The sequence below is a fragment of the Corvus brachyrhynchos genome, unplaced genomic scaffold (assembly GCF_000691975.1).
Source record: "Corvus brachyrhynchos isolate BGI_N302 unplaced genomic scaffold, ASM69197v1 scaffold121, whole genome shotgun sequence".
NCBI classification, from domain to species: domain Eukaryota; kingdom Metazoa; phylum Chordata; class Aves; order Passeriformes; family Corvidae; genus Corvus; species Corvus brachyrhynchos.
The window spans coordinates 1702133-1716957 of record NW_008236445.1 but is presented as its reverse complement, the minus strand read 5'-3'; the positions used below and the strand labels follow the sequence as shown (position 1 = coordinate 1716957).

The window sequence follows — 14825 nt, the reverse complement described above, 5'->3', positions numbered from 1 at the left end:
CTGAAGTAAATCTTCAGTTCTAATGGAATAATTCTAAAATTTGAGCTCTGGTTACTCACAAAATACTGACTATTCATCTTACTTCAGAGCAGAACAGTTCTTCAAGAAGATGAAATTTTGGTGGCAAGCTTCGTATTTAGGATAAAGAAAGAACAAAGTATAAACCTATTTTCTTTTTCACATGGCAAATATTAGATGCTTTCAAAAAGCTGAAACTTGAAGGACATGTAGCAAACAGTAGCCAGCAAGCTGTGGCTGTGTAGAGCCACATATGAAACCTGTTTGTTCCAGCTGGTGTTTCATGTGGACATACCAATCTCAGCAACTTCTCTACAATTCAGGCTGGTTTAGCAATACACCACAAGAAGTTGGATGACAGGAAAATTCTGAAACATTCCTTTTTTAAAATCAGTTGTTCAGCTACCACTTTTTGTGTCACCCAGTTCATTAATAATAGCAGGAAATTTGACATTTTAGGCATTTGCATTTCGCAATGCTTTATATAAAAAAGCTCAGCATAAAAACAAATATTTTGACTTTTAAGAGAAGAAGGTGTATCTCTCTCGACACTCCTTCAACATTTACTATGTTGAATTCCTTATTATACAGTGTGATGATAATGCAGAGGCCTCCTGCCTCTAAGCTGTGTAAATTAATATTGCTTATTAAAAGAAAAATACATATCAACTGACTAGTTATTAATAAGGTCCTAATCACTGTCATAGCTTCAAGCCAAAGCACAAAGATGTTTTTTGGTTGGAACTAGTTCAGTCTGATGAGGAAAACATGAACCTTACAGGAAATACTTCTATTATTATGTATTTTTTTAAATACAGCAATGCATATGTGTGAAGCCTAATCACATAGACAGCTACAGCCAAGAGCAGGAGAAGGAAGGCGAAAGGACTGATGGAGGAATGGGTGTGTTCAGATGATCTGAAAACTAGAAGGTCTGGCTTTCAGAATTTAAGGCAGGCCTGAGACTGCTGATCAGTCACTACAGGAGATGAAAAGGAGATGTAGATGTGTAAATATAGGTATCTGTGATGAAAACAGTGTTGGAGACTTGTGCTGCTTTTGGAGTAATTGCTTGCCAGATGGACTGGCAAGAAATTAGATGGACTTCTGACTTTCCCTGAAGTCATGTCTGAAGTTTTTTTCTGAATTTCTTTGGGATTATGTTTGGATTTCCCCCAGAATGTTTGAGGGTCTGAATCTAGGACTGGCATGTCTTAAAACCATTTGGGAGCTGCTCACTGGACTGGCCAGGGCAGTTTTAATTTTTGCTTAGAGTTTCCTGACGCTGTTTTTAAATTCAAATTACACTGGAGTTGCATTCCTGTTTGTTTTTGTTTTGCATTCCAGCTGAGTTGTTTTGCTTCAGTGGTTGAGATCTTACTAAGAATGTCTGAACATAATTTACTATTACTACAGCATAGTATAGAAAGCTCTAACTCTGCTTCGCACAATTTCATTTGCCAAGTTAAAAACATTTTTTATCTCCCTATGGTCTGAAGATGAGTGTTCACTGACCTGTGTGAATAATGTGACAGTTCCAGATCTTTATGAGCTGATATTTTTAAACTAATGTGATCCTCATAATCTCTTGTCCACTCCCCTTTTCAAATACACAGATACACACACGGTTCACACTAGGGAAGACCTAGTAAAAATGCTTTGATGAGCTGTATTCTGCCTCTTTATGCAAGATTCGTTTCATTTCTAAGATCCTAAAATTTAAATCTTACTCTGATGATTCTCGATTGTCTGTGCTACAGGTTAAAGTAAGATTTTTTTTTTTAAATTTGCATTTTAAATTTTAATGAATTAATCTTCAATATGCAACTTGAAAGCTCAGAGGCAAGAAGCAAGCCTTAAGGACAAAATGGCAGTGTTTTGTAGGACTAAAATGCCTGGGTTTAAAATTTCGGAATCCCTGGCACATTTTCAGTGCTGATTGTAAAAGGGAGTGTACCTGTTTCTAATATTTACTTAGGCATATTACTTTTGCGTTGGGAGACTATGCAGCAGTTTATTCTGAATGCTCTACACATGTGCAACAGAAATATTTTTTGCCCTAAAAACATTAAAAAATGAATATAGGATGAGAAAAAACACAGTTTTAATTAAATGTTTGAGGATGAAAGAAGCACACTTGCTGGACCCTCTCATAGATACAAGAGGAGTTGCAAACCTCTTTATAGTCACTTTTTATTTGGTTTAATTTTCACAAAAGAAGTCTCCTTTTTCAAAGTTTTATGATTCATTTCCCTTAGCAAATGGCTTTAGAAGTACTTAATAGAAAATAAATGCAAAATCCTTTTATACAAACTACTACTTCTTCTTGAGATGAAGAAGTGCCAGTTCCCAGTGCTTGTAAAATGTACTGAAATATCAAACCTTCGATCATCCTGGGACTGACTACATCAGATGTCCAGCTGTACCTAAGCTGAAAAAGTAAATCAGAGACCTCTCTATCATCCTGGGATGATGGAGTTCAGGAAAATTTCAATATCAGGATTGCTTGATAACCTAGCTGAACAGTTTCTAGGGAATTCAGTTCACATATGCTTAAAAGCTTATATAAGTATTTTTAAAAGGTATTTTATAACCTATTGCAAAATAACTAAGGCTCACCATAGCCCCAAGCATATTTTTATTGTGTGGGAACCAGCTCCAGCAGTCACATGTTTTCTACACACACTGTGCCAATGCCTGCTTGATACCAACAACTAAGGTAAAAAAAAAAAAGGAATGAGGGTAGGAGCCTTTCAAAATGCCAGAATTTTAAACTCTAATGAATATTTGGAATTTCACAACTGCTTAAGATACATGCAGACTTTTGGACTCCAATATTAGTTTTGTATTTATATTTTTACTTTCTAAAAAATCTGTAGTTATTTACATCCAGATTTTGGGTTACTGCTTCTTTTTGTTTGTTTGCTTGTTTGTTAGTGTTGGGGTGTTTTTTGGGTGCCTTTTTTTGGTTTTTTTTTTGGGGGGGTGTGTTGGAAATTTTTTGTTTGTTTGTGTTTTTAACATCATAAGCTTTTTTTAGTAATTGTTTGGCAGTAAAAGCATAGAAAAGAAAAATCTGCTCTAGTGCAATCCTCTGTGGCATCCACAATGTTTTATTGTCAGTATAAGCATTATTCTTAAGCTTTTGCCAGAGTCCAAAATCATCTTCACTTTCCATCAGTAAAGAAAGAGCCACAAGCTCCAGTGTCAATCTACTCTATTTTAGGTGTGTGAGCAATACACTTTACGTCTGCAAAAAGAAAAAAATGTTCTCTGTGTCATCCAGAGAACCAGGAATGTTTCTGATTTTTAAGGACTGCTTCTGTCACAGAAACAGTTTTCTGGTGCTTCTGTAAATTTTAGCATCCTGACAGTGGAACTGGTTGTGAGCTTTCCAGCACAACATTGTTTTCTTGGAAAATGCTGCTTTACAAGAAGGAATCCATTTGCTAAAGAGGGTCAGTTTTGGCCAAACTCTTAAGTCAATGTTAGCATTTGGGGCTTTTTTTAACTTAAGGGAGAATTTTCTGTCATCAAAATGTCATTATGTTCTGCTTGATGCTTTCTCTAGGAAAGCTGGTATTCACAATCCAGTTTCAAAGCAAAACATGAAATCTTTTGAGTGGCTCAAGTCCCAAATAATAAATTTTTTTTTTAATTATCAGTCTTGGAGGCTTTTAACCTGATTTGAGGTAAGGGAAGAAGTCAGTGACTGGAAAACTGTTGCAGAGCAGCAGAACTGCTTCTGTCTTGACCCCCTGTGATATCTGCTGGCCACAATCCGTGAGACCAAGAAGCAGGGCTGGATGAGTTCACCTGTGCTCCAGGTGCTGTGCCAGGGACTGATACCATCTCCCTGTTAAGCTCATCACCTCAACCCATTCTTCAGTACTCTGTCTTGCCCGCTGAAGGCTCTTACCACACCAAGTGTTCTTGGAAGAGCTCCCAACAGGGAAGGGGCAGTGTGACAAGGCAGGGCAGGCAAAAGCCACCACCGTGCCCCAGATTCGGCCTGAGAAGGGCTGCTGCTGGCCCTAAGCCATTCCACCCTGTCAGGCTAAACTTGTGCAAGGAGGCGATTGAAGCGGACAACAAACTTGACCTGTCTTTGGGGCTGATTCCTGGTATCGCTGTCAACCCTCACTTCCTTTTTTTGTCACGTTTTCTTTTAGATTCCCGCAGAAGGACAACATCCTACAGAGCAAATGTCAGCCTTCAGCATACGAAAACAGTCTCCTAATCAAAGCGGTAATACTGAGTCTCCTCCATTTCCTGCTCCCGGGGCACTTGGAGGCTGAGGCACGGCCTCCCTCCTGTCCAGGCCTCGCCATGGCCCTGGCACAGCTCCCTCACAGGGGAGGAGGGTGATTCGGGCCACTGCGACCCGTTTCAGATGCCAAACTATTGGTGTTGTGCACAAAATGGGGCTGGCAGGGATTCAGGCCAGAACATCCCACTGGGCAGCGGAGTGTGGTCGAGTGGGGAGCTGGGTGGTGCGGGGCAAGGTGGTGTGGTTGTCATGGAGAACTCACAGGAGCAAGGGGCTGCAAGGGCAGTGGGAAGATCCACTGGTCTCAGCGCCGTCTCTTTGACTTGCGCAGGGAAAATGAGGAGAAATTGAGGAAATCTAGAATGGGGGAAGGGGAGAGAAAAGCTGTTTAGTCATTGTCTGATGGGATGGTTTGCTCCTCTAGAGAAATAAAACTAGAGGACTGCTGGAATTTGCTTTCTGTACAGAGAAATGTCCAGAGGCAAACTAGAAACATGATGAAATTTTCCATTTCCCTGAACCTCAAAAATATTTCTATAGACTGAAAGGTTTTTGAGATGCATGAGGACCTGGTTTGGGTGGGATATACCAGGCTTACAAAATTGGTGTTGCTACTTCAGGGAGCTGCTTGGCTCTGCTGTATTGAGGACATAAATTTTTATTGTCAAATTGAGACAGGGATGAGCTGCATCTGCCTGTGCTCATGTGACCTAATCTGTTGTATCAGATCTATGTTTAATTTTTTAGCTGAAGCTTGGGAGAAAATTCATAGGCCAGAAACGAGTACTCTTCTGCAAGCCCAGGGCCTCAGGCATTAGCAGAGTGCTTGCAATGTTTCTTGAGAAGAAAACAATATCTATTCCTTGTCTACCACCTTTATAAGAGGTTTCATGAGACCTTCTTTGCACTTAGCAGTTTAAAAAACCATGATATCTGAGAAATCCAAGTGATTTTTGGGTAGGTGATATCAGTTTTCCTAAAGTACTATTGGTAAAAAAGACAATATGGCACATGTACAGTTAATTTTAATAGTTGGATATATACCAAGTACTTCTTGATTATACAGAAATGCTTATGTGATGTTCATATTACTGAAGAATTTTTCTTCAAGATTCAGAGGAGGTAATGGCTGATAGTAGAGCAGAGAGTAAAATATGTTGCAGACAGTTGAAAGCATCTTTGGCTAAAACTATTAGGATGAAAAAAATGCTGGAATAATTTCCCCCCCTTTAGCTGCCATCAAGTATCCTTGCTGAAGAGAAGCTTTCTCTTTGGCATGCATAAACTTGAGCTCACGTTTTTCCTACTTCTGAAAAACTAACTTTTCCTTTGTTTTTTTTTTAGCAACACAAATAATTGTACCAAATTAAAAATCTTTAAATATTTATGAGAAATGAGAAAAGGTACACATTTTTAGAGAAAATGCAGTTTATATAGTCTTGTTTTCTAATTGAAATTATCTCCATTCTTGACAGTGACCATGAGACAAAGTTATTGTTTAAAGTGGTGAAGGTCTTTCCTCTTTTCAGTTTGCAAGAAGTGTTTATTTTAATAGATAATCTAATGAACCACTGGAGCTATTCAGACAAGCCTGGGATGCCTTCATTTTTTTTTAAGAAGTCTTTAAAGTCAGATTTGAATAAATATTTTTAAGAGAAGAGCTAGCTCAATAGGCAGTGAACAGGCTGATGCAGAAGTCATGCAGTGAGGATAGATTAGTTTTTGTTAATCTACCATGAAAGTCAGCTCATTCTTACAAGCAACATTTTTCATGTCCCTGGTCATTTGTCAAATGGCTGGATCTATGCTGCTTAAAAAGAAGAAAGGCAAACCTGGGCATCAAGGCCAAAAGATGGAAGCACACATGCGTGCTATCACAGCCATGGCTTCTAAAACATTTATCACTTTTCTAGCACCTCAGTCTTGGAGAGAGCAAGTCCAACACAGAACCAGAGAACATTTGCAACTAGGCAAACGTCAGTGATGAGTCCAAACCTTTCATTCCTTCTCTTTCACTTGGCAGTATAGGGAATTGAAACAGGCACAGTTTGAATTACAGACAGATACATATACATTCTTAGACTGAATTTTATCTTTGCACATCAGTGTCTACTTTTACAAGAAAAATGTATTTAAAAATTCACTCTTGGCCATTGTCGCTTAAGATAAATGTTTTGGTGCTCTATTATGATTTGGTCTTCCACTCACTGTAGCCATTTGTCATTTTTTAATGTTATCACTATGGGTGAAGTTCTTGTATTAAAAGCAAGAAGTACATTTTCTTATAAATCAGAGCAGAATTCCAAAACACAGCTCTGACTAATGACGTATTACTGACTGAATGTGTTTTCTGTGGAGCGTGTTCTTTCTACACACAATTTTTACAGTCTAATTACTGCACACCAGATAGTGATGTCTCCTGAAATTTGGTGTCTCCTTTTGCGTGAATCTTCAGAGTGTGAGGAATTAATGGAGAAAATGGTGAGGGTCTTTAGAGGAAAACACAAGATCCTCTGTATTTTTCAATTTTTTTGATTAATTGGTTGTATTAACAAGGATTTTACATATTTAATTTTTCACCTTCTCTTCTCTGGATAAAATTTGGGGCAAATATAGAAATTAAAAAATGGAATTCATATTTGCTCTGAACTTCTAGCTTTTCATTTTAATAGGTCATGTTAAAATATCACATCAATATTTCTTCTCACCTCAAATAAGCTGATGATATGAAACTCAGGTAAACTGAGAATACTGAACAATAGTCGTTGCATATTTTTGCTAGCAAAAAGGGCCAAAATCCTCATGAAACAAACCAAAGGAGATAAATGTCAGCTTTCTAATACAGGGAAGAATCCATATTCTCCGAAATCAAGTGAAAATCATATTGTTACTTCCCTAGTACACTAAATATCAGCCTTGTTGGACAATGATATTTTAGGATGTTTTCAGAAGTAAATAAGTGTTTGTTCAGCATGTCAGTCTGTCTCTCCCAACAACCTTTGAAACCATACACCAATTTTAGTTAAATTTGATGTAAAGGTATAAATCTTAAAGATATTGCTTTTATTAAAGTTCCGTAAAACTAAGTAACTGACTAGAAGAGAAATTCCGTTCATTTAGCCTTTCAGGAAAAAGCTTTAGAGGGAGTCTGACTCTTTGTGAAACATGAAAATCCACATATTTTGGGCTGGTTGTAATTGGAGAGCCATGTGGTCAACTCAAGATTAGCCTTCCTTCAAAATTTGCATCTTGTCACGCATCTGCAAATACAAAACCCACAGACAACACCCCAGGAAATTTGGTGTCAGGATTCATTAGTTTGACTTTCCTGGGATTACTGTGGTATGCAAATTTCATAATTCCTTTATCAGATCTGTGATATGTGTTTTCATTAGAAATAGGCAAAGCAGTTTAATATTAAGGATGAAACTGAATTTAGTTTACTATGCTGGGCTTCTGCAGGCCCTTCAAAGTTGAAGCCACAACCTTTTTAAGAAGCAATCTGCACTAAACAGGTTATGATAACTGAAAATTCAATCTGTATTAAACTTTTATGTATTTCAACCTATGTAATAGTACTTTAGGTTTCCAAAGTTTTTCCACATGTTAATTTTCACAACATTTCTCTGCATTTGCAGATAAGAAGAGCCCCTCTGTTGCAATTAAAAGCAGACAACAGGCTACTCATGATATTAATAAACGACGGACCCTTTTGCAAGATAACAGCTGGATAAAGAAGAGGCCTGAGGAGGAAAGGTAAGAAAAATATGAAATGCATTTCTTCCATATTTAGTTCAGTATGCCATGTACCTTTGCATGGAGCATCTACTTTTGCATGGATGGTATCAACCAGAACTAGGGGAATTCAATCAAATAACTCTTATTTATTTATCTTGATGAGGTATTGGTTGCCTTTTGGAAGTATTAGTTTGCTGAATATTCACTGACTGTTTTTCATTGGGACTTTTGAGTGCTGAGTATTTGATAAGGTTTTGCTCTACAAGTAAAATCGCACATTTCACGTATCTAGGTTGCAAGACTATGATCTGACTTTTTATAAGCAAGAAGATTATAAATCTGGGCAAGTTCTTTTAAGGAGCTTAAGTCAGAATCAGTTTAAATTTAATGTAAACTAGGACTTAAATTACAGCAGAAACTATGTCTTGAGACTATGTTATCATTATCTGGCCCATGAGCAGCATGTAGGAAGAGATAATTCTTACTGCAAAATGTCTGGAGTCTTCTACTGCAGAGTTCTGCAGCTGGTGCAATTACAGTGGTAGTGGACAGCTGTGAAATCTGATTGAAGACAGAAATCTTTTGCCAAGAAAAAGTGATCTCTTTTTAACACTCACTGTTTTTCTTTTGCTTGAAGTGCTGATGAAAACTACGGAAGGGCTGTCCTTAACCAATACAAATCCCAAGATAGCCTACACAGGTATGGTAGAGTATCTGTACGCCTTTCTAATGATACCAAAGAAAACTTGGTATCCTTTTACTATATCCTGTATATAGCAAGAGCTTGCTTTGTTCAGTTTTAGTCTATTCATATTTTCACTGTAAATCAGACTCCAGTGTCAATAATTGATCACTGCAGTGGATCCAGGGTTAGATCTGTTGACACCTGGATGGTCTAAAACCCTGTATGATACTTTATCTGAGACATAAATGCTGTTTTATTAATGATGAGTTTTTTAATATAACCAGTAACCAAAGTGGCATTTCTAAATTTTTTATTCCAGCAGTAGCACAAATGAAAAGGAAGATCAGAAAGCTGTACTTGGACGATACAGATCTGATACCACCTTGGACAGGTAGGGCTTTTTTTCTGGATGTATTGTGTGTTGTGATTGTCATACCTGTGAGAGGTCTTAAAAATGAAAGCATGAATGAAGTCAGTGTTTTTTTAAAGTTTTTGTATTCATTAAGCATCTAAGTAAAAGACTTTGAATGATTTTTGCATGAATTTTCAATGAGACAAATGAAAATATGATTTGAGAAAAGGTTCTTTTGATATCATCTTCTTTTTTTGTACCTGTTTCTGTATATTCCTTTCCTCATAAATGTAAGTATCTTTCCACAGATGATAACCACTCCTCCCCAATTTCCTCCTTTTCAAACTCAAAACCAAAGTCATTCTCTCCAACAGCTAAGCACAACATGGCTAAACCCATAGTTCTTTGCAAATACTGTGATCAGTACCAATATTGGAGTCGTGGTTGTCATACAGGTGCTTAATTTGAATGTTCTGTTCAGCCTTGACCTTTGCTGGGTGAAGACATGACCATGCTTGTGTTTGCAGATTCTTTGTGTTGCATCTTCAAAATCCAGCCACCATTAACATCTGCTATCCAGAACATGCTGAGGCTGTGAGAGCCAGCACTTAAACGCACACTGTGGGAAAAGTGCACTTTGTTTAGTTGGGTTTTAGCACTGTGCTATTTCATTTCATGATCCTTACTTCTCTTGTAAGAAACAATGCAAAATTGTTACATAAAATGTACTTTCTCCGCAGGAGTTTGAAAAAGAATAGGCTAGAGACCTGTGCACTATCATCACCCTGCCTATCCGACAGCCAGTGAATGCTGCTGTATTTGTTCAATCATCATGAGGAAGCCACTCTATAACTTCAATTCACCTGTTGCTCTTCTCTGTATATTTTCTGTTTCTATATTAGTCTTTTTGGTCTGGGAATCGAAATCTCCATGTAGCTATTTAAGATGGGTGCACACCTTGTATGTACACAGAGGAGTAATAACAATGATTTCTATTTCATTTGCAATTCTTCCCCTTGTACTTCATAACATTGAGTTTGCTCTTTTGAGTCCTGCTAAGAATTGAGTTTTAATTTTCACAACATTATCTATATAATTCCAAGATTTCTTTTCCGTGTGATAATTGCTGGTTCAGAGATCAATTGTTTCTCTTGGCAGGCATTACTTTGCATCTAAGAAAAGTGAATGTCATCTGCCATTTTAGAAATCTGACATGTTAGCAGATGACTTCTGAAAAGCTTTGCCATTTGTTTTGGCTACCATTAAGTTATAGCATTGGCAAGCAACTTCATCTCACTCTCCTCTTTTCCAGATAATTCATGAACACATGGAAGAACATAGGTCTTGTACATATCTCTCCTTCCACTTTGGAAACTTGCCATTTATTTCAAACTTTTGTTTCCTACATTTTAAGCAGTTATTTCTCTATTACCCATGGGAGATCAGTTTACTTAAGAGCTCTTAAAGCAGACTTCTATGAAGCTTTTTGGAAATTCAAGTAGCATATATCAGCTATGTCACGCTTACTCACATGGCCACTCACTTCAAAACAATTTTAAAATTTGATTTTCATGCCTCAAACCCTGATTACTAATTTAGAAGTCACAGGACAATTCCAGTTTCTACAGTGTCACTGAGGAACACTGGTTTTTTGTACTTGATATCTTTTTGGTTTATGCTGAGATACTAAAGTATCTGAATTATTTGAGGTTGTAAGCTGACTATCTTTGTGTTTTCATATACACAAATATCTAACATAAAGGGTTCTTAATATGCAACTGATGACAGAGTATACCAAAAAAGGAATTTAGGTGTAAATATAGACTTCTGAAAACTAATGCGGAACATGCCATAAAGGGAGTGAATAATGATGCTTCTGCCTTGAAATTACCACAGTGAGGAAGCTGCAGTCAAGTTGTTTATATTCCTCAGTCATCAATAGTCTTTACAAAACCGGAATACAGCCATTCCAGGATTAATTTGTGCACACCTATCACCAGCAGGCAGTTTTATAAGGGGTGACCACATGTTCTGCAACTCCTCAAATTTGCGACCTAAGATATAAAAGGCTGTGGTGATGTATCTTCTCTTAGTACCTTTTTTGTAGTTGAATTTGGTACTTCTGCTTCCTCTGTGAAGGACGTTCTCCACTTGGTATAATTCTCTTATTTTCTTATAAATGATTCCTGACAAGCATAGCCATATGCTGGAAGTCTCCAAGCTTAGAACTGACCAGTTTGCAGAACACCTATATGGTTTATCTGCCTGTGTGGAAAAAACACTTCGGTTTTTTTGTAGAAAAACCCTGAAGGACTGCTCCTAGTAGATGCTTCTAGAGACGAATTACCTTGGTACTGGAGATCTCTCAGATCTGTTTACAGCAATTACAAGTCATCTTGTGTTTACAGTATTATGTCATGTTGCTTATATGGAAAATCATTTCTGCCTAGATAAATTTCTGGAAAATGACCTTCTTCTATCCTGCAAATGGTCCTAGGGAGTTACCTGTTTTCAAACTGGATACTAGAACATCTTTTCACAATTCTGCTGTGCATGTCTTCTGGCCAGTAGTATTCCAATAGGAATACTGTAGTATTCCAAGAGGAAAGGATTTAAGGAATCTGGCTCTATCTAGATAAATATATATTCAATATCTAATTTTCAAAATGACAAAATAATAATTGAAATATGAATTAATAAAATCTTTGAGGACTATAGGAATAATTTTGAGCTCTTCATTGCATGTGTAAATGTGCAAATAATAACATATCTAAAAGCCATATTATGTGCAGCTTTTTGCTTCTTGGATACTGCTATAACCATGTCAAAAAAGGTATTTTTTGATATGAATTTTGCCTAACCCAATGGCTACAAAATTTGAACACCATTTTCCATTTTAAAAATCTGGGAGAGATGTTGCAGATAACTACATGGAATTTCACCATTGGCTGCAAGCACAAGAAAGTGCTAAACATATTAAGTTGTTTTCAGAAAGCCATAGATTGATGGCAGTAGATGCACGTGTACTTGTACTGGCATGTAGATCTACACTATTTCCAACTAAGACAGCAACTGCATTGTGCAGATGATCACAGACAGCCTTTCTGGATGGGTGGAAAAAAATTATTTATCCTTTTATTTCTCACTCATTATTAGCAACTAACCAAACATTTGACAAAAGGTGGGAGAAAATTTACAAGTCAGGTAGTGATGAAAATTACATTGCTATTTTTCCATGTACTAAGTCCAGAATAGCTTCCAGAAACACTAAGTCCTAACTGCATCTAGAGCAATTAGATCTGGATAGATGGGAATGAAGCAAATGACATATTTTCATTGTTTATTTATTATTTATTAATAATCTAATACTTTGGAATGATAGAAATTACTAGGAAAGGATCAGAGAGCAAACCAGAAACCGCTGCAGTGTGTGGTATGAACCTGCTTTCCACGTCTTGAACACTGCATGCATCATTTCACTTATGTGAAGAAACTACAATAGAAACAGGAGAAGAAATTAAAGAGGGAAGTGAGAAAGGATGGAATAACTCTCATGTAAAATGTCTGAAAAGACAAAAATTCCTCAGCTTGGGAAAGAATAATATAGGGAAACGGTAGTGGAAGAATATTTTCTGCTTGTTGCACTGCTAGAATGAGGAGATACTCTATAAATGTTTGGATAATGAATTAAGGGGGAAAAAAAGCTATAGAAGAGAGAGAGAGAAAGAAAGAAAAGGGAGAAAAACCATTTATTTTTCCTTTAATGCATACATTAATTATAGGAGTCACTAGCACAGGACACTGTGGAGGCCAGAAATTTAAATTGGTTCAGATAAACACTACATGTTTAAATGGCCCACTGATCCAGGGGTGTCTGTTGTAGACAGTGTTGTGGTTGTGAACAGAGGGTATTCTTTGATTCCTTATCAGAAGCTTGAAATTTATACAAGGAGAAGTTAACATAATACTTACCTTTCTTCCACTTCTTATTTAAAGCTTCTGCTACACTGGGCAGCAAGGGAGTAGGATGCCAGATAGAACCTTTAAGGCTTTAAAATGAGAAAATACAAAACTATGTAAAGCATTGTGCTGGAATTTTGAAAACGTGTGATGAAATGTGAAAGAAATGCTGGTTCATTGGCGAGCGGGGAATGAGAAGGAACGCTCGGGTTTGCATCTGCAGCAATGCCAGCAGGTTTAGCGAGACCTCTAGTGATCTTCCCTGCAACTGTAGCTGCTGTCACAGTCACGAGCTGCCCTGACAGGAGAGGATTCTTTGCAAAATTGCAGTTGAGATTTGCAAAAGACACAGAGCACACGCTGGTGCAGATTGTGTCCCAGGATTCCCTGGAAGGCTTTTCATTAAATACAACTGTATTCTGTGCTGCTTGAAGGCAGGATACAAAATGTTTTATATGTAACATCGGATTATAGTTCTAGGATTAATTATTTTGCATCTGTAGCTTCAGTTTATGGATGGGAATAGATAAAAAAAATACATGTAAGTTGTAGCTCAGGATGTGTTTCAGCTGATTGAATCAAATATTTAAGACAACCCTGTCTTAGCTTAGTATTTATCCTCTATTTCAATGTACATCACTTTATATTTAAGCTTTTCAGAGTCCCCCTGTTCTTACTAAAGAATATTCCATATATAGGAAGAAATCTGGAATAAAAGAAGAACCTAACTGCTTCAGCTATGATAGCTACATGGTGTATTTCTGTGAAAATTTTGAAGGGTTTTAGGCAGTAACTGTAGAATCCATAAAGGGCTTGAAAAATCATGTGTTTGTTTCTTCATGTAAATTTCATGGCTTAATGAAATCAGTTCAAGCACAAATAATCTAACTTTGTTGATAGAAGTTATTCCCGTAGGTCAGCACCATGCCTTGCTAGGGATTTTGCACCAGATTATTTTCACATCACATGGATCTATGAAATCTGTAAATAAAACAAGACCGTTGCATCTCTCCAGGGATGGTGAGGCAGAGGAAAAGGCAATAGCTCTGTGTGTGCTGCTTGACTGAACATTGCTTTCTTTCTAGTATTCTGACCTAATTCAAAGGAGTTGTAATAAATGTTTAGCAACAGTGAAGTTTAATGCAGTATTATTGTTTGAACATCATCTTTGAAAACTCTTTTTTAGTGAGCTACTTAGAGTCTTCAGATAATAATGCACTAAAGGGATATAATTTCAGCTTCTGTTCTCTACCTATTTTGATACTGGGATATTTTTAATCAGTACACAGGCCAAAATGATACTCTGTCTTTTGATTTTATTGAAAATGGATTTTAAAAAAATTTATAGAGTGTGTATTATAAATAATTTCTGTGTTTCCAACAGAATTCCAGCTGGAAATGATACTGATAAAATAAATAAGTCCCCAACTCTCAATCATAAGCAAAACAACAGGTACGAATTCCAGAAACGTTATAATCTAACTATTATGTATTATAATTTATCAGGTATTATTTACCATGCATTATCATCTAAGTGTTATATACTATCATAACTTTAGAATTCATGTACATACCAAGATTATATAGAGAAATTATTTGTATTGGATATGGCCTAGTGTAGGCTTCATTTGGCCACGTGACCTCTGGAATGTAGGCATATATCTAGATTATCACAGGCTCTTTTTATAGCTGGTGAGGAGAAAAACATATTTTCTTTAGAATAAGAGGAATTTTGCTTGAAGAAGCCTATTTCTCCACACAGATTAAAAGGGAGACTAGTTCAGATTACACATTTACTCAGC

At 36.9% G+C, this 14825-nt stretch overlaps 1 protein-coding gene across 6 annotated transcripts in view; it reads left to right on the top strand.

Moving 5' to 3' along the window:
• Positions 1-14825, top strand: part of SCEL (sciellin) — a 69853-nt gene that overhangs the window by 23556 nt on the left and 31472 nt on the right. For 5 of the 6 annotated variants that reach the window (XM_017725809.1, XM_017725808.1, XM_017725807.1 and 2 more), the window contains exons 3-7: positions 4191-4266; positions 7927-8044; positions 8664-8726; positions 9031-9102; positions 14408-14476. In XM_017725809.1, coding sequence (XP_017581298.1) covers positions 4224-4266; positions 7927-8044; positions 8664-8726; positions 9031-9102; positions 14408-14476 — 365 coding nt within the window. In that variant the 5' untranslated portion in view covers positions 4191-4223. The remainder of the gene's footprint in view (positions 1-4190; positions 4267-7926; positions 8045-8663; positions 8727-9030; positions 9103-14407; positions 14477-14825) is intronic. The other variant, XM_017725806.1, reaches the window with a different exon arrangement.